Genomic DNA, 21,362 nt, shown 5'->3' on the forward strand with positions numbered 1-21,362 from the left:
CAAAACACACTGAGCTTACTGAAACTGTTCAACAATATGGCTGTGAAAGGGATACTGATGAGCACTTGGAAGAACCGGCACCGTGTAACTTGAGCCACGGCATAAAGCGATCCGCTCAAATGCCCAGGGGCCATAGACCAGACGCAGAGCCTCAGAGGACTGTGGGGATAATAGCTCAGCTCCATATGAATATCATGTGAGAAGGGCTTAGAAGAAGAGGTGCACACACTAAAACACATGCTGTCTGCCCAGCAAGCTGTCCTGATACTTTAATGACGTGAGCTTTGGGTCGATAAAATGCATTTGTGACGGGATAAAACCATGTCCCCAGTGGGAGGATTCTTTGAGGTCAGTGCAGCAGATGGTCAGTTGTGCCAAGGGAAAGTAAGTCTCAAAGCAACCGGTCAATAATCAGTGAGGTGGGACCGCCTCCAAAATCACAGCAGACATGAAATGTTGTACTGGCAAATTTTGGGGAAAAATATTTTCTTCTTTTGCTTGACATCATTTTTTTAATTGAATAATTCAGTCTCTTTAATAGACGTGATAGTATAAAAATGAGAATTACCGGCTTGCGGTCGTATGCCGTATGTCAAGTTGCAGTTTACATGTCCGCCTAAATTGTCATCACTTCATCATTTTATATTATATTATATTAGACGATTGTGTGAAACTTCTCTGTTTTGTGAGGTCACAGTGTACTTGACCTTATCTTTGAGTCCAAGCGGATGCTTGTGCTAAATTTGAAATTCAAAAAATTACACTCACTAGAAAAGGTACGGACGTTTGGGAAACCCTAAAACATAACGCTTCCGGCCAAAGCTTTTGCTGGTGCGTAGGCATAGAAATACACTGTGGCAGACAGCAATGAATTAGTGGTCCTTTCAACCTTCAACCCATGGACCTGAAGACACTGATTTAAGGGCTGGAAGCAAGACAGACATTATGAGTTTTCACCAGGTTTGTCGTTTTTCTTTAACAAAAACTACCATCAGAATACCATTCTGACAGTGCACAATGCTATAATCGCTTAAAGACTGCATGCATAGTGGCTTTAAAATAAGTCCAATAATCTAAAATCTATCAGTAAAATCTCTAAAGGCCAATTCTTAATTATGGGGATTAGTCAGCATTAAACGCCCTGACCACCATCACTCTGCCTCAAAGTTGGTGTTGAGAAGGTGTTATCTGGGTGTCAGCGCGAGCATCAGCAGTTAACTGGACTAAAAAAAGGGGGGGATTGTGATTAGAGAGTGGCACCTGTGTGGACAGATGAGCGACTCATCTCATCTGGTTTGGGGTTACTTTACTGGATACTGATGGAGTAAGGCGTTGCCCATAACGATTTTAAACCAATACACTAACTGAAACAAGAGGGTTAGCTTACTGTGTAGAGAGTAAAGCCTTGGTCGGACCAGAGCTGATAATATACACATCAATTTTCCCCTGTGACAGAAAAGGGTTGCAAGCATAAGATGCAGGAGCTAGCTAGCCCTCTCTTCCAGTCTTTGCACTTGGTGCCAGATGTGCAGCACAGTCACATAAATAATATAGCTGCAAAATGGGAAAGGACGTATATATTACAAGAAGATGCTCCCACAATTCCCACAATAATATATAAACAGGTGAGGGGAGGTCGTAGTCTTTCTCAATTCAAAGACCAACACTATGAATATAAACAGTAATTCATAGAGCCGCTGGAATAAAATAATTTGCCACATATTTCAAATCTCTAAGAAACAACTACTGCAATGACAGCCCAGCAACATACATATGCAAATTGTACAAAAGACTTATTTTGCCTGACATTGAAAAGTGTTGATATAACAGCTACACTTCCTGTACGTCAACACAACCAACTGTTCCCGGCACTCCCCTCTCCAACTCTAACTCACGTTTCCACCGCCGTCTTCTGACAACCTCTCGAGATTTCAGAGCGAGACTTCTCCTCGAGCGAGACTTGGTTGGACACAATAATAAAAAAACTATAATGTTGTCAGTGTCAGAAACAAGCTCTGTCAGTGAACGTATAATGACGGCGAGGAATTGCCCCGAAAGCTGCAGCGCTCTCGCTCAATACTGGGCCAATTTAAAAAATACAGGTTGTAAAAATACAGAAGTTTCCCTTTGATACACTGAGACATGTAGCTGTGCTCCAACAAAGGCAGTGAAGAAGAAGACTGCCAGCTAGCAAACATGGATGCAAACAATGCAGATTTCTAAAGCTGGCTTGACAGGTGTTTAACGTAGCCTGAAATGCATTCAACACGCTTGTTGGATCTCAATGATTCACACAGTGCATTTTGTTGAGTAACAATGAATGCAAATAGAAACTGCTCCACCTACGTTGTACGTCTGTTTCAAAGAAAAATCCACATGGGCAACTTTGATGTTGGAAAAAGAAAGATCTCAGTGCACACCCTGTCTTACCTCCTTTTACATCTGCAGAATTTCAGTGACCTTGGTACATGCGGGACACCGTATGAGCAGTGTTTCATGAAAAGGCTTAGCTTGAAGGATCAGGCTGAAGTCAGAAGGGGTTCATAGGAGATCAATAAAAACCTTTAGTATCTGTACAAGGGCAGAGGTTTCAGGAGAGAAAGACTGGCATTAGAAAATAGAACAAAATGGCAAACGCGTACTTTTCTGCCCACTTGTCTGCCAAATAAAGGGTCACAAAGAGGAGATACCGCACAATTTTATTTTGTGAGAGGCACAGAAGAGTGAGCAAGAGAGCAGAGAAGGCGTGCCAAGAGAAAAAAAACAACAAAAAACGGTTACCTTTTGTAGACAATAGATGATTGAGGTGATTTTCTTTTCAGTTTCGCAGCGATTGATTAGACGAGGGACAAAGCAGATAGAAGGAGACATGAACCTTTGAGGGGAACTGTAATTAACCTCACTGTGCTGCTTACATCAGAGGCTGGACTGCACACACACACACACACACACACACACACACACACACACACACACACACACACTTTCCACCTTCTGTTGTAAATAAGGATTGAAATTTAGGCTTCAGTATGGCTACAGGGATGTTGACAGGCACTGCATGGCAGGCGGTTTTATGTATCAAACTACCTGTGTGACCTTGTAAAAATGATTCTCATATTCTGAAGAGCTATCTTCACGGTGAACCCGTGTAATGGATTTGTTTTTTTTATGATACACAAGCAGCACCACTTCATTATTCATACAAAAACTACACAACCTATATGTGCAAGATCTACAACGGCAACGAGAGGCAGATTATTTGAGCTGGGGCAAGTACAACTAAGAATCTTCCTCATTCGCAGCTTTAAAGGCTACGGTAGCTGTCTGGGGAGATGTAGAACAAGTTTTTGCATCTTTGAAAATTATGTTCCATCAAAGCCGAACTTGATGGGAACATTTTCAGCTCAGTGGGAAACATATGGTTTTTAATCTACTGACCACAGGGGTTGGTGTATCCCCGGATTTCGCAAGAATCTTCATCACCAAATAGCTTTCTAGATGGAACGCAGATCCCAAATTAAAATCTCAGAAGCGGCGGAGCGTCAGCGGTCATCGCTATATCACACTATAATTTGCCAGAATTGCTGACGTTTCCTCCCTGACTGCGATTAGAGAAGACTTTTCAGGTTCAAAGCCCCAACCAGCCCAGTATCTCCTGGATTTATGAGCATATTGCAGGAATCTGCCTGGCACAATTTACGTCCAGTGCCAACATGTCAGTATTTATGTCAGGCAGAAAGCATAAGGTGTGGAGGTGGTGGGGCTGGATGGCTGTCACAGATCTCCAATGAATGCTTGCAATTCAATTGCTGACCGTAACTTGCCATGCTCAGATACTGCAGAAAGCACAAACTTTTTGGTTTTGGTTTATGAATGCAGCCCAGAATTTTTGCAGAATCATCAGTCATCTAACCCTGATGTCCAAGTCTGGAGATGGGGTTGTCCCAACCTAAAATGTCCTTTGGAAAGACCTTGAATCCCCTCTGAGACGCTGCTCAGTAGCTCATCTTGACCTCTGACCTCCCCGGAGGAGAACAAGCAAATAGAAAATCTCCCTACAGATCAATAACGTATTATCATCACTTAAAGTGCTTAGAATTCAGATAGAATTTGCAACAAATTAGCGCTGACAAGACCTGAATATTTTTTTATACACACAGAATTAGTGTTACATTGATGACTTCTCCTGTAATGTATGTGAGATTATAGCGACGCTGATTGTCATTTAGCTCCTGGTCTACTGCTAACCCAGAGTGCGCGTCTTAAATCATCATAAACATATGGCTCCTGTCATCTGTTGGTACTCAGGGATTTGCAGAGCGACAAAACGGTGATTAAACATGTCATCAACATTTTAACAGTGTGTCAATTAAACCCTCTCCCAACTCCCCATCGAACGACTTCCTGGAAGTTACACTGTTGATATTTGTGAAATGGAGTCGGAAAGTGCTATGTGAGTGCTTGCCTTCGCTAAACTCCCTCCTTTGGGAAAAATAGACGGCTTCGTTTGTTTCACTTGGCCAAGCTAATGCTCCTCACTGCGCCGGGCTCGCACTTGATGTGATAGAAAAGTGGTACCATCCTGTGGTAATCAGCTCTCACTGGTTTTGTAACGCTGAGAGCTCACCCCGCTATCGGCCTCTAAATCAGAACTTCCTTATCTGTTGGTGACATGAAGGGAATAAAGACCTGAAAGGACTGGAATAAAGGAAGTGTGAATTTGCTTCTCTGTCTGAAAGATGTTGCACTGAAAAAGTCAATAATGGGCAAGAACACCCCACTTTGTAAGATTGCTTGAACCTAAACCTCTGTCGTATAACATTGCTCAGGACGTGCACACTTTTCTACGGCCGACATCACAAGACGCTTCTCCTTGGGGTCCAAAAAAACAGAAGGCTATGGTGTCGCGTTCATCTGTGCCTCAGTGTCGTGACTTAGCATGAAACTGGCACCTCAGCACGCCTCCTGTTTACTGTTTGGAATGACAGCAGACTCTAACGTCTGGCCTCTTGGCCCTCAGCAGCATCCAAAAGGGTTTGACGGGAGCACAATAAACTGTGCTGTCAGGTGGCTGTTTGGTTTGGTAAACAGAGAAGGTCTGTCATGTACAGCAAACACAAGAAGAGATCTGGTAATGTGACAAGATGGGTCAAACGTGTGTCAATGTGACGTTAACGTTGTTTCTCACCAAACACAAAATTGTACATGATTACCTATGAACACATTATAGGTTACGTTTGCTCAATACTCATGTTTACAGAATAAAGCACGAACACATCACAATATAACTCAATGCAACTAACATACGTATGTTAGCCGTTAGCTCTGTTGAGCAGGACAGTGCTGCCCACCCGCTGCTAACAGCTAACATTACTAGCTCTCCTCCTGCCGGTCTATTCACAATGTAGCATTATTAGGGGAATTGTGTACCATCCCGCTTTTTTATTTTGGCATTGACTTAGTATCGTTTCTCATGACATACCTTTTGCTGTAGGTGGTAATAGGTCATGTTTGCGATCATGTTACGCATAATTACTTCACGAGGTAATGGTTTAAGTCTGAATAAGTCGTGTAAAATTTAAGTGCGATTCACCCCAGCAATGAAAAACAAGCAGATACCCATTCCACTACTGTTGGAGCTAATGGCATTCTGGGAGACGAGGATGGAAAGGAGGACAAGGAGAGATCGAGAGAAAGGGAACAAGAGAGAGAGAGGTTTTTGTGCCAGTACATGTACAGCTTGGGTGAAGTAGGTTCGATGCTCGCATTACATACAATTAGTAACTCGTATCGCTGGTATTCGTGATATCTCCTAAAGTTTCCCGCCACTGCATTCGTTTTGCGTTGGCTTAGCAGAGAGTATCAACTAAATGGCTAAGTGGCGAAGAGAGCCGAGAGGAAACACTTCAGAAGTAGCTGCCTGCCCTACTTTTCCACTTGAAAGGCTTGTGTGCAACACTCGCTTACGTAAGAAAGCTCCCACACAGCAATCCCGTCGTGTGTTTAACTAAAAAATGAAAAGCAAGCATTTGTAAATTTAGATATCCCCATGATATCGAAGACTTCATTACTTTCATTTGACTGTATTTACATTTCTTTTCAATTTCTTTTGAATAACTTAGTTTCAAATTTACTCTTAATATACCAAAGCTGCAGTACATAGGACGGCATACATTTAAATAAATTTAAACATCCCTTTATGTCATGTCATGATAGCTTGTTGCCATGGCAAATACTTAATTGAAGTATGTATTTAATGAGAAAAGTTCAAATGTATTTCTTTTTAATTTAACACCCCCTTAAATATATCTGTTTACTACTATTATATTTTAATGAGTGCATCCATTCTCCACTGAAACCTGACTCCCCGCCTGAGGAGAGCTGTTTTCTCGCTGCCTTTGTTTGACCTTTTGCAAGCTACCGCAAACAGAAGGCAATAATGCTCACATTATGACTGGAGATTACTCGTTAAAAAATGAAATGAAAAACCTCAATAAATGACTGGAGAAACATAATGCATGCAGATGCACCCCCACGGGGCTCAAGGACTCACTGAATGGCTTGATGCGTTGTGAATCACACACTCTGACCTTCAGTCACCAGATGCTAATACAAACCAATACCTTCCCCGGATTTGACAGTGACAGAGTGATGTCTGTTTGTCGGGTTTAATCGTTAGAGACGTTCCAAACTTGCAGTTTGATTGGCATGCATCAGCGCACATATCTTATTACTATTAACATAAAGTATAAAAAGACTTGTAGATTATTTTTGGGGCAATTAAGTATAAAAAAACCCAGTATACTAGGAAAACTAGCATAATAGACGATACAATAAGAACGTAGTATGGCACTGGGACACCAGTCTTTGCAGACTATATATATTTCTGACCAGGAGAAATGAAGATGTTTTATACCTTCTCTTTAAGTTGTTTTTTACAGCTCCATATCCCAAGGCAATCACATGAGTGTTTTACAGAGAAAAGGCAGCAAACTTTGTGTGTTTTAATTAGTTAAAATAGTCTTTCATTATTATTACTAATTGTCTCTGGGCCACTGCTGCATTAATATTACATTCAACACATTTTCACATGAGATTCAACACATTTTCAGTCTTCTATCATTTATTTGTTTGTCTCAAGGGAACGTCTTATTCAAGAAAGTTCTTTTTTTTCCTCACCGCGTCACCAACCACATTTCCCAAGTTCCCCAACCAAATGGAACGACACAACCACACTGAAATGACTTGAACGCACAATAACCCTTCACATGTAGTATTCAAGATAAAACCCACTGAGCTAAACTTAGGAGGAGGCGTGACAGTCGGACTCCACTGGAATGAAAATTGATTGGCCTGAGAGAGGGAAGTACACTTGTTTTCACTGTGGCCTTGTTCTGGAGAAACGCCAGAGCAAAGAGAGGGTAACATGTGACGCCGAACAGAGCATACTGTAGAACCACTGTCATTGGTTTGTTTTTTCAAACCAATGACAGTCACAAGAACATCCTTGTTTGAACCCCACGTTAACGTCTCAGAAGCGCTGCTTGTTGCATGGAAGAAAGGAGACTCTATCCCTTTTTGCTTTCAAAAGATCCACAAATCCATATCACGCACACTGGCTTACGCTATCACATGGCTCGCAAAGGACCTCACACACACACACACACACGAGCACAAACAACGAGCACTTTAGAGAGAGGCTGGGGGTTTCATGTGACCATGCTAAAGTCCTGCCTACTGGCACACAGACCGTTACCGCGGTCTCCGCACGTTCCCTCTGCTGAGCTGTGCCCGTTCGAGGGCCTTTTAATGGTCTTCTGCCTGCTGCCTGGAACTATAGCAACTGAGTCAGCGACTGCTCGACTCGAGCCAGCGATGCCGTCTTAGCCTATGCAGTGACTCACGTGGGCCTTGGAAACAGAAAACGCCACCTTGCCGGTGGATTCACACATTCACAACTTACTCAGAACGTGACTCACTTAATTGGTAGATTTTGAAAGAATTCCTTTGGGAGTGTGAGGGAATGCTTCTTTTTTAAGTACACGCTCGTCCGTTTGGATTTGTCATCACAGGATGCAACACATTACGTGGGCCAAACCAAATTACACATGTTCTCACAATATAAAAACTACAGGGTAAATAAAACACTGCCTGCGTTTGTGTTTAAAAATGTCCCAGACTTCTTGTTCAATGAAAAAGGGCATAAATAGAAACCAGGCTTGGGCGGTAACTGTGTCTATACCTTTTATACTTTTCGCAAGCAGCGGGTACCAACGGTACCGACACATCAGTGGACTGAACGGAGATGATATGGTGGTGGCGGACTGGCAGTTGAATAAAATCATGTGGCAAAAAAATGCTTGTAGTTTGAAAAAGACCAAAAACCTAAATACGCCATCTTTCTGAGCTCTTTCAGCCGCCTGTTACACCGCAGAGACCGACCTCTGGTAGCGCGTACAGCATCACAGAAAGCACCGCGTCTGTATTTGTGACAGCGCTAAAAATCATACCGTCAGGATTTCTAAATAACCTTGTATACCATAATACCGTGGAACATGTAATATGTGTATAATTACATTACACTAGTCACGGCGGTAATTTTCAAAAAGAAGGCTGAGTGTCATAATTAAAGCAGTCCCACCTTAAACGCAGTCACCCGCAAGGAAATGTCGCAATTTTACGAGGATCTCATTTCTACTGCTGCCTATAGAGTGAATCCATATAAGCGTTCCCAAACCTTTTTAATGACTAGGAACCTTTAACTTTATGGCACTGCATACTCCGAGCTGCACTGCCGGTGTTCATAACGCGGCTAATGAAGTGGCTGACCTTTCCCGACTGAAGGCGCCCACCGACTCAGCTGCTTAAACACCAAGCTATATCAGCAAACAGTAATCCCAATTATGTTAGATAATTACACTGAGGGCTTCTACTTTCCAGCCCAAGGAAAGATGAAAACAATAGGTGATTGCCTAATTGGACAGGGTATTGAAAAGGAAGTTATATTCTTATTGGTATACAAAAAAAGCTGGTTTTCAAAAAATGGGTATTCCCTATATACTGTATTAGGGATAATCTACAACAAGCTATGCGGTTGTTGAACAAAAAAACAACCTATTCGCTCATTGATGTGAAGCAGAGGAGGGGTTTGCCCCTGTGGAGTATGTTGTTTTTTTACTACGGGAAAAGATTTATCTTGCTTGTACCATGGCCACTTGCCAGCACATTATTTTGAGGCAAAACTCTTTAAGCAAAAAAAAACAAATGTGCTGAAAGATTGCACCAATGAGTGTCCAGATTTTAACCACGACTCACCAAAATCAGCCAAGTCAACAGCTTTTTTGACAACAATTTTTTGCTCCATTAGTCATACAGTGAGGATTTATTTAAAATAGAAAATCCAAGTGGGTTCACTGGTATTGTCGCAGAATTAATGCGAGCACTCTTTGAATTTTTTAAATAAAAAATGTCTTCACATTCCAGTAAAGAATGAAGTGGCCATCAAGATGATGTGTGATTCAGCCATTGGATTTTCTGCTATGTTGAGCATGCCTCTTGGCAACAGTGTTACAGTAACCACCTATGACAATTCATGCCTTTTGACATTTATTTAAGCATTACGCAACGAAAAGGCCACAGCCGTCAAGCTTTCTTCAACTTTCTGTTTAACACACCAAATTGAACTAAACTGTATAATTAACTTGTTTAACGCTCGGCGTTTGAGCAATGCGGCGTTCGGTTTGTTGCGAGGACATTGTGTGGCTATGATGAAATCTCCATCCGTTCAATGAGAACACTTGTCACTTGTCATTGAAGTTGTGCTTCTTACATTAAACTTGGGGAAATTACATCAGTCTGTCACCTCTGGCAATTATTTTTTTCATCATGCTTTAATTTCTTTGAAGTACTGCATCACTCTGCAATAACTGAACCCCGTCCACTGCAAGTATTTGCATGTATTGATGATTATGATACTCAAGCCTGAAAATGTAACTGCTGTATACAACGTTCAATTAGCTATTTACAATTTTAGTTATATTATTGCTATTTCAGTGGCCGGTAGATTTGGATGCAAAGACTGTGGTGTGTGTGCTGAGAACCCCCACAGTGCCACACTCAGTGGTTTTCCCGCTGCAGTTTTCTGAACCTGACACAGATAAGACCTGCAGTGAGGTTACACCCCAGGGAAGATGTTCTGAGGGTGGCTGAAAAATGCTTATTTCGGTGTAATCGAGACCTGTAGCGAATGGGCGGGAAATCGGGACGGTCTGCGATTGCTTCTGGCCTGAGACGTCTAGGTACCAAAAATAAACTGTGCACAAGGCGTCAAACTTTCGTAGTTCACGCTTAATGAGTCTCAAATTACCGTCACATTTTTCTGACGATGCTCTTGATGATAGCACACCATTTCTTGCACGAAAGGTGCGATACAAATGGACCTTCTGCTTTACATCCTCTGCAAGCTTCCAGAGTGTTACCTTCTTACTCAAGTCTTTATCTGTTGGTGTAGGTGTTGTGGGCGCTGCAGGGGTGCGTTGGTGCATTACGGTCATTTTAGCAGACGCTTTTATCCAAAGCGACTTACAATTCAGTATCTATCTACACACCGTAGAATACGTAGCTACGGGATAAATAAATACGTAGATATATAAATATATAAATACTATAAATACGGGAGCAATTTTGGGGTTAGGTGTCTTGCTCAAGGACACATTGACATGAGGCTAGTAGAGCAGGAGCCGGGGATCGAACTGCCGACCCTCTGATTGAAAGGCGGCCCTGCTCTCCACTTAGCCACGGTCACCCGATTGTGACCGTGGCATTGTGGTGCGATTGTGATGAGCATTTTCTTGTTTATTCGTCTGTGTTGGCACCATAATATTAATAATGTAAATGCACGTACCAGCAGGACAGGCGCCTTCTGACATAATGAGTACTTCGGACTGCTGCTTGCAGGCGTCCCTGCGCAGGAAACACTCGTTCTGGTAGTTCTGATTGTTGGAGCCGCACACTGGGGCGTAGTCGTTGTTGCACTGCAAGAGAGGAGAGGAGAAAACGGGTAAGAACGTTAGGTCATATAAATGTCATGTAAAAAAAAAAAAATGTATTGCGTGTCATTGAAGCATGATGAATGTTTATTCAATATTCAGACATTTGAGCTAGGTGCCATTGGCTAAGGACTTACTAAACACAGCTGAGTGCTTAATGCCACGTGTGAGGCCTTGTAAGGGTCAACTCCATTTCATTAATGCCACTTTAGAAAACAATGCGAAGGACTGCTTTTATCATTGTATTAGCTAGCCAATTTCTCTGCTCATCATACAGCATTTTTTTTCAAATGGAAAAAGAGAGATATTCTCAACTGCAAAGATAATTCACACATTGATAATGTATAAATACATACAAAAAAAGTTAAAATCAAGTGGAAAATGTAATTTTCAAATGTGGTGGTTTAAAAATGTTTAATTTTGACCTGAAAAGACCTCAATTTAACATTTTTGAATTCATGCTGGGTCCAGAATGGATTGTGCAAGATAAAATAATGCAATCACACAATGTAACAAAATAATAATATTAGTAATGTGTAAGTGAGAGTCAATGGTTGATGTGCGTTTGTTTTTTTGTCCGATACGCATTGTATAAGCTGTTTTGCCAGTGTGAAATTGAGATTTTCAGCCAACCATGGTGCAACAGATGCCAAAGGTTATTGGTTGAACTTGTGCTTTGTGCCTAATGGGTTTGATTATGACTAGATAATAATGGTGAAATATGTTGTTGAAATAAAATGAGAATTATCAATCCCTGAGGTGAAGCACTGTTGTATACAAATACATACAGCAGTTAAATTGTGCAGAAAATCAAAGATACAGGATACTTTAATCAAATTGAAACAGACTGCACAGTTGACAGATCTATACATTGAGTGCTGAGATTTATAAGGTGTACATTTGTTTATCACCAAATTCAGCTATAAAGAACAGCTGGGGGTGCATGCCTAATCAGCATTGTAGTCAATTATGGAACTGACATATCATCACAATCACATTACAATTGTAAAAGCCCTGAAAACATATTTTCTCATTCAGCTTCTTATGAGTTAAGGCCTTTACACACAAGGGACGTCTTTTTTTGTTAATTAATCGTACGTCAATACTACATACAATTTTCCCGAACTGTTTCTGACACTCTCACACAAAATCTGAATATTACGTGGCGAATAAGCAACGTTATTTTTTTCCACTGAGTTTTTTCACTGCAAATAAAGCCATCAACCAATCACGTTGTGCGTAACAGACATATTGAAAACGTACACTATAGTGTACAGCAACACAGAGGATATGAAGTCTGAACCGAGACGGCAAATTGTATTACTCCAGACAACCTTGATATAGGCAGCGCAGACCAGATTGACTTCTTCCATTCTTGCCTTTCACATTAAAAACCCCAGACATATAGACTGTGTCACTGTTTACCAGAGGCAATTTAACTCATCCAGAGCATTTCGCTCAAAGGAAACGCTATGAGTCAATAGAAACCTGGTCGATGTTCCTCTGCCTGCGAGAATCTATTCAAACCTTTTATTGAAAAGAAATCTGCAACTGTGACAAATTTGCATCTCTGTCGGCATGAATAACTTTGATTCAAAATATTTGCGGGTGAGTGTTTTGCATTTTTGTACATGAACACACTAATTTCTGCCAAAGTTAATACAGTTTGATTTGTTCACTGGTTTAAAGTGGACGATGCTCAAAGGAAAAGCTAATGTTATGTACTTCCAAGGGCACTGAGCAAAATAGTTGCTAAGGTACAGAAGAACACTACACATTCATTTCCCCACATGATTTGTTGGCTTCGGACCAAGTTTAGATTTCTGATGACTGATGGCACAGAGCACCGACGAGTCTTAGTTTTCTTTTCTTTTCCTTTTTTTTGGCCATAGAGGAGAGATATTCATTTGATTTGATATCGATTCCCCTGTACAACATCGCAGGAATAACACATGTGATTATTCAACTGTGAAATATTCCCTTCTATTCCCTGGAAAGAAGGAATGGCTATCAGAGGGTCCAGAGAAATTGTTGCTCAGAAGTCACATCCCATAACCTGATTAAATTCAAAGGCTGAAAAATGGGCAATGTGTGAAAATGTGTTCCTGCTTGGTTGTGTGACATCACAAGGACAAGGGGCTCATCTGAGAGTCCCCACAGGAAGGAGGCTAAGGAGCTCATGGCTCTTTGTCTCCACTTCTGTTCCCCTTTAAATCTCTAATGGATTGACCTGGAATCTGCTCTCTCTGGGCCAAATCATCCGTCTGTGGCCTCAGAGAACATTACATGACTCCCAAAAAAGCACATGACTGTGGAGAAGAATTGCCACACTCTGTGAATGTTTACAGCCACATGACACTCCCAACTACAAAGAAGTAGATACGTCCACACTAAACCAGCGTGAAAATGCATCTTTGTCTTCTCATTTTGGCCCCCGGCTCACACTAAGCCTACAGCCTGAGCTGCTTAAAAACATTCGCCAATGTGAACACATTTTAAAATGCCTTGAGTTTTAGTGTGGACGGGAAAAAATGGGAGCTTTGTTAAAAGGATGGTGTAAGCCTGCTCCGTCACAGGCAGGAGCTACGATGGAGCAAACTTTGCCACCCATAAATCACCGTATGAGCAGTCAAATAGCAAGTATAGCCAATCACACAATACAGCTGTTGTCATGGACCTGTATTTATGTCACAGGCTGTAAATAAAACATAGTCACCGTGACGTCACCCATTGGTTTGTTGACTACAGTGTTGAAACCTCAAGTTCGACATTTTGACTGTGACCATCATGGTTTTTGGTCGTCGCCATCTTGTTTCTTTTGCAACCAGAAGTGACAGAAGAGGGTGGAGCTAAGTACAACCGAACACTGAATAAGCCCCATTAAGGCAACCAAAAAATGTTACAACTAACTTTCATGAACTGAAAACACACTCTCAAACCAGACAATGTTGTAGTAGCGACCTGTCAATCACAAGGTAGCCCTGGCCTAAAGCATACCCTGCTTTATGGTCTATGTTACTGTAAATGGACCTACAATTAACTAAATGAACATCATGCTGTTTTGAAGAAGACTTGAAATTAGCGATTAAGACCATAAATTCATGTTTACAATGTTTACTGAGGTAATAAATCAAGTGAGAAGTAGAGTAATTTTCTCATAGACTTCTATGCAATCAGAGGAGTCGCCCCCTGATGGCTATTAAAGAGAATGCAATTTTTAGGCACTTTTTTAGGCTTCCCTTTTCAGATCCAAGGGTTGCCGCCTGATTTTTGCTCATTTGTCAGAACACATTAAGTTACATTTTATCACAGTATTACAGGAGTTACTTTACTGTTCACAAGGCTAACATAAAACTTTCATGACATTTCTTCAACATCTTTTCTTATTTATTTAACAACGACTTCAAACCTTTGTCTTTAGCAATCCAAAGCTCGCATGTGTTACGAGAGAACGCTCAACTTCCTCAAGGCAGTTTCTCTCTAAACAAAAAGGCCAGCCAGAAAATGAAACAAAAAATATTCATATGATTATCATGTTCGTTCAGGTCCGACAACAGAAAGATATATAAAGGAGAACCGCTAAACGAGAGTTAGGTATACCAAAGGTGATCACAGAGGGCAGGAGGGGACTGAACAGAGAATTAACGGAGACTCTCTGTTGGTTGAGATCGTTTAGGTGTCTGAGTGTGGACAGAAAACTATAAGCAAAAAGGACCTGAAAACAGCAGCGTGAACACACATCGTTTTCACACATAAACTGCTTTTTTTCAAATTCAGCTGGCTTGGCGAGAATGTCATCTGAGACACGCAGACACACACACAAGGTCTGTTGGCCGTAGGGTGGAAGCGGAAAAAATAACCGCGCCATCGATTCAGGAGCCCGGGAGCCTCAGAACGATCAAGTGCGAACACTGTCTTTAACCAGCTCGGGGTGGGGGGGGGGGGGGTGGGGGTGGCAGAATGCACATAAAGAGAGTAAAAGGAGGAGGAGTATGGAAGGGGAAAGAGAAACGGTGCACTGGCTCTTGATCAAAGGGATTGAGATGCAGGAAGGAATGGCTGTAGAGCAGACGAGAGGCAAACATGATGAGTGAAATTGGACTTGGGGGGGGGGAAGAAGTCAGTGGAAATGAGAGTGAGACAGAAGGGGACTGAGGGGCAATGGAAGTAAAGAAAAATACAGACGTGAGACGCAGACGGCTACAGAGAGAGAGAGAGAGAGAGAGACAGAGAGAGACAGAAAGAGAGAGAGAGACAGAGAGAGAGACAGAAAGAAAGAGAGAGACAGAAAGAGAGAGAGAGAGAGAGAGAGAGAAAGAAAGAGAGAGACAGAGAGAGACAGAGAGAGAGAGAGAGAGAGAGAGAGAGAGACGGAGCCCTGGCTCAACAAACTTGGCACGATAAAAAAGAAACACAGCGCCTGAAGAAACCAAGGCACAAAAAAAAAGAACATTATGAAATAAAATAAAAAAAGAATGAGAAGAATAAATGGGGACATAGACAGAGAGATAGAGAGAGAGAGGGAGAGGAATAGAAAATCCCCTCAAAGGAGAGTGGGAGAGAATGAAAAAGTGGCAACCCCACAAAGGCGCTTGGAATAGCTTACTGCAGGGCCTGCGCTAGTTTTTTTTTTTTTTTGCCATCCTCTATCCTTCCCCTCTGTCTCCCACTCGCTTCCCCTCACTCTCACACTCTCTCCCATCTGGCTCAGGCTGTTCTTAACCTGGGGACTCTCGCTTTATGCCAGACGTGATGCAACGGAAGGGAAAGCTGCCCGGCAGAACCCTGCGGGTGTCTTTTAAGAGTGCCTTCTTTTTCCGTGAAAACTCCCCCCACCCCCATCTCTTGATCTTCAACAATTTTTTTGCCTCTCACCCCTGCGGAAAGGAGAGGAGTGACGGGAGGACGGGTGATTTGAAAAACCTCCGTCTACCTCGGAGGAGGTACAAAACGGAGGCAGCTGTGTGCGGATTACAGTCTCCTCCAGAAATACTCATACGTGGGTATGAAGGAGGATCCTGTGTGTCGTCAGGGCCTCTTAAAGCATGTTGGGTGCATCTCTTTCATACTTAAGGTGAGGAGGACCAGAAGTGAGCGGCTTAGACAGGTATGGTGGCGGAAACAGATTGCCAAGCGTAAAATGAGACAAGACATAAAACATGGCGCGTCTTCATCTTGACTTGACGCTTTCAACTGATCTTCAGCCGCTCTAGTCAAAAAAAAAGAAAAAAGAAACCTCGACACTTATCTGCCAAGTTCTTATTTACTCATCAGGGACTTCTCTTGATGTGACAGCGAGGAAGAGAGCGAGCCGAGGTTACAAATTTCAAAATTTTTCAAACTGACTCGTATTTCTGCGCAAAGCACTTCTTTACACAGCGCATGACCGTATTAGAGACAAAGGCGTTCTTGTTATAGCCTTTGTTGGGGCGCTGCAGCTTTGATCCTCGAGTGCCTTGATGACTACTAGCGTGTGATGTCGGCGCTCTGCTAATATAAGCTTCGTCAGCTGTTGCACTTTACTGTAAGTCGGCCCCTGATCACTGTCAGCTAAATGTAAATAAAACAAGACAAAGAGGCCAAAAAAAAAGGAAAAATAAATCGGAGAAGTTTGTGTGAAAGATGGGGCCATTTGAAGGAAGATTCTGAAGGAGATAAAAATGAAGTGGGTTAATGAGAGGTGGCTTGTGAACAAGACAGACGGTGAGAAAATTTGATCCTCCACAATTCTGTGCAGACAGGGTAGCGGGGGCCATTGGCCGGGCCATATGGCACGGCCTTATGTGCCCGCTGGCTCGGGCTTAGCGAAAGTCGCAGACATCGCCTTGCACCTCTGCTGTGACAAAGCCTGGACAGTCGTGCGGCGTTTTCGACCGAGAGCGCAGCGACAGCAGAGGTGTCGACGGCCCCGTGTGAAAATGTGCTTGTGCTCTTTTGTGTGACCGGAGCGGCTTAGGGACAGGACATATGGTAGACAACGCACGTCCGCCCATAGAGGTGAACATCCGTGCACTTCAGCATACGTTCAAGTTCAAATTTGCAGCATCTTGTATGCAATTAAGTTTGTTTCTATTCTTTCGTATCCCTTCCCACCCATTCTGTTTTTTGTCACTAGAATTTCGTTTCCATAATCCTCCTGCAGGGGCTGCTGTGGATCTGCCTACCCTCAACTCTCTTCATCAAAGTTCCAAAAGCTAAGCTTTGGGACTGCAGCCAGGACCTGTTGTCTCTCTACCTGCCTGGGATCGGTGCATCACACGCATGCACAGACACACACACACACCGACGCATTCCACCGTCTGAGCACTTTGCACAAAAAAAAAAAAATAGGCATCCGTGCCTTACCAGGTCACAACAACACACAACAACCTTGCAAAACAGGCAGAACCATCATCATTCATCCTGTGCCTCCGTAGCAGCTCCCAACGCTGACTTCGGAGAGCGTCCGACATAACCGCCGGCTGACAGAGGTGGAACAAAGACAGGTGGTGGGAGGAGGAGGAGGGGGGAGGAATGCAGAGAGAAAAAAAAGCTGGTTTTGAAGAGGAGGATGTGAGGGAAAAAAGGAGGGAGGTGTAAAGAGGCAGAGGGGACTGAGAGCGGAGATGCAGGGAGGCCGGTGGGGTGAGGGAGCAGAGGAGGTAAAGAAAGTGTAAGTGATGGAGGCGGACGGATGATGGCGACGACAGGGACGAGGAGGGATGGAGGCGAGGGACGTGCGCGACGGAGAGAGAGAGAGAGAGAGAGAGAGAGAGAGAGCGCGCGGGAGGAAACACTACGAGTGGGAGACAAAGGAGAGGAGAGATGCGAAGTGAAGGCGAGTGCAGGCATCGGTGCGTGACTGTGCGGCGGAGGGAAGGGGGCCATGCCAATTTGAGGGGAGAGCTCTGCGAAACACAGCGAGAGCAAACATGACAGGACATCAGCATCAATGAGCGATAAAACAAACGAGTCATCCGTCCGCTCCACCCAAACCCTGCAATCTCCACATATGCAAAAAATGATCATTCCATGCAACAATTAGTCAGACAAGTAAGATATCCACTGTACGAGATTGCACGATCATTGGATTTGACGTTGAATGGAATACTATCGATTTTTATGATTACAAAACTAATTTCAAATGATGCACTAGTTCATATTTTTTAAATCATGTTAGGTTTAGATGCAAAGTAAAAAATCGGAAATATAAGTCAAGATGCGAACAAACTTCAAGCTTGATAGCTTGAAAAGCAATCATTAAAAAAGGGAAAATGTTTGTGTATATGGCTTATAAATATGCAGCTGTCTGACAGCAGCATATTAATTTGGGGCAGCATGTTGACCAAGTTGAACTTCGGTCATTTTGTCTGCCTCATACCTTAACGGCCTTCGATTCAACTTGTATTGATGAACGGCATGACGTTTAAGCATGGCTCATCGAGTTACGTTTCTCTGTCTGGTGGCATTGTTGAAACACACATCTGGAACTATACTTTGCTAAAATAGTAATAAACCATTTCCCAAATCTCAGTATCATTTATAAAATTTTTCCCTCTCTTCTTTGGAACAAAAAATCAATCATTGAAATGTTGACTAATATGCAGCGGAGAAAGTGGTGATGGGAGGCAGAGGAGGATGAGCTCCTGCTGTCCTCCCATAGGGCCGGACGTCCTCTATCAATATAATGTAATATGTTTTTAATACTTAGGTTTTTTTCAAGCTAATCGGCAAAAACCCGTAAAAATGAAGCTTCACTGACGATCTTCGGTTCTCTCACGCTTTGCACATGATGAACTATCAGTAAAGCGACGCTGATCATGATCATACGGTTGCAGATTAGATGAGAAATATTGACGTGCTACTTTTACAGGATGCCCACTCTTTTCTAGAGGATCATTTCCCAGGTCCATTTTCAGTGATGATCCAGCTGGTATGACAGACGAAAAATATAATACTGTACTTAAATTACTTGTATTGATGAACGGCATGACGTTTAAGCATGGCTCATCGAGTTACGTTTCTCTGTCTGGTGGCATTGTTGAAACACACATCTGGAATTATACCACAATATTATAGCTGTCACTGTGGTGGAACCAAATAGCGACAGGTGTGCGCAGTTTTAAATAAGGGGGACACATTTGTAAATCGAGTTATATTGTGTTATGACTCCCCACACTGTTGATTCCGTGTAAAAATAAATGCCAGAAAAACAACTTTACAACTATCAATTAATAGCTGCTATAGGTAATACATAATAGGCTACTTTGCAATCCATCTGTCCGGATGAAGATTGTAACAAAGTAGATATTAGAAGTTACTTTGCTAAACTCCTCAAAAGTGTTTCCCCGTCGGCTGGGAGTCCCTGCAGACTGATGGTCCCGGCAGTGTGGCCTCAGTCCGCCCCATGGGTCTGATGCCTGCTTACTCGTACTTTAAATACCTTCACAAGGGGGGCACCCACAGAAAACAACTTTACCATGAACTGCCCGAAGCCATGCTTGTCAATGTAGAGGAGCAGATTTCCAAAGTCCCTGGGCTCCTTATGGTCGATGAAACCCTCTTTCAGACGAAGTGTCTCAACTCAAGTGTTTGTTTTTAAAGCGAGCTTCGTCCTGCGTGACGCCCACATCACTGCAGTCATCGGATCTAGCTATCATTTCTTCCCACGATCAATTTTACCCTCTCTTTCGGAAAAAAACAAACAACCGCAATATATCCCAGACAACAGTCACAATACTGGCAGAAATCTCTACTCTTTCTGCCTTGGCTTGATCACCATAGCTGACTCCGCTGTGGACACAGCACCCAAGCTGGCCTGGTTTAGTGTCATGCTGTCCAACTGACAATCCCCCTGAATGTTTGCTTCACATTTTCTGATCCCAATCTTTGTTCCAAGTACCTGTTTAATCCTGTCAATGCCAAGTATGATCTGATATTTTCAAACTATCTATATTTTTCCTTTTATAACACAGGTATATGGCACAGTTAGTGTGAAGTCGGCCTACATTAAAATGAGTAAAACCAGCAGCACTGCCTCTACTTTCTCTTCCTACAGACAGTGGGCAGAAAATGACCAAACAGTTGCATCTACAAAGCATTCCACCAAGACAGCAGGTGCTCTGCAGTATTCATACTCTTTCTGAGCACTATGCTAATTGCAGGGAAAGTCAGCAGCAGCAACACACTGCAGCAGAGCCCAGCATTCACGGCTAATTTTTCAGTGCACAGATGCATAAAGATGAGTGGCTAAGCCTCTGGAGCCCTGTTAGGAGGTTTCAGTGTGTGATCATTACATAAAGGGTTACAATACGTGGAGATTTTGGAAATTCATGGGTGAAATTTTAAAGCACGGTTCGACTCAATGAAGCTCACACAGACACTACTGTACTTTGGACAAGCGAGGCAAAAAGCCACAGTTGTGTTTGGGTGCAGGGGGGGGGGGACGACGACATGCCATGTTGTACTTCACGCCTGTCCTTGGCATTGGAATCTGGCATGAAATCATTTTCAGAAGTCAATTATATTTCACGAAATCTTTCATACGGTATTAGCGCGGGACAAAAACGCTACAAAAATGTGCTTTGTGCTCTGCATGCGGATAATATCATGTCCCCACAACGTATTGAGAACTGGCTTAGTTTAAAAAAAAGACAGAAAAAAACAGCAGTGGCATCATTTTATATACCTCAAGGGTTTTCAATACACATTCTGCATTTTTCAAAAAAACATCTCTCAGCTGTCCGTATGTTGACCCTAAGGAGAACCACGTCAACCAGCAGAAGCTCCCCATTCACCAATCAAACCAATCTAACCACCAGAAAACCATTGCCATACTAATAAACTGCTGTTGGCCAATTAAGGCCAATTATGAAGAGCCCGCTGCCAGGTGAGAAACACTCACATAAGGTTGCTAAGTAGTAAACGAGAGCCATGGAAACATCCTTTTGTTTATTTACATTTATAATGACAAAGGTTTTAGTGACTCCAGAAATGGAAAGAGAAAAAATTGTCTGTTTATAAAGATGCATACATTATACATTATATGTGTATCAGAGCAAGCTGGTGCATTGAGGCAGAGGAGGTTGCTCCTCCTCTATTTTTAAGGAGGAAAGGGGAGATCAAAATACATTAAAAAAAATAGTAATTGGTTGAAATAAACCATTTCCCAAATCTCAGTATCATTTATAAAATATTTCCCTCTCTTCTTTGGAACAAAAAATCAATCATTGAAATGTTGACTAATATGCAGCGGAGAAAGTGGTGATGGGAGGCAGAGGAGGATGAGCTCCTGCTGTCCTCCCATAGGGCCGGACGTCCTCTATCAATATAATG

The 21,362-nt window shown here is 42.6% G+C and overlaps 1 protein-coding gene across 1 annotated transcript in view; it reads right to left on the reverse strand.

Moving 5' to 3' along the window:
• The window catches only part of LOC137868393 (tomoregulin-2-like), a 105,420-nt gene that overhangs the window by 52,279 nt on the left and 31,779 nt on the right, over window positions 1–21,362 (reverse strand). The window contains exon 3 of the mRNA XM_068705159.1: window positions 10,904–11,033. Within this exon, the coding sequence (XP_068561260.1) occupies window positions 10,904–11,033 (130 nt within the window). The remainder of the gene's footprint in view (window positions 1–10,903; window positions 11,034–21,362) is intronic.

Source organism: Cebidichthys violaceus, unplaced genomic scaffold (genome assembly GCF_023349555.1).
Source record: "Cebidichthys violaceus isolate CVI_PGR_0920_01 unplaced genomic scaffold, fCebVio1.0.p SCAF_11, whole genome shotgun sequence".
In the NCBI taxonomy this organism is placed as follows: Eukaryota; Metazoa; Chordata; class Actinopteri; order Perciformes; family Stichaeidae; genus Cebidichthys; species Cebidichthys violaceus.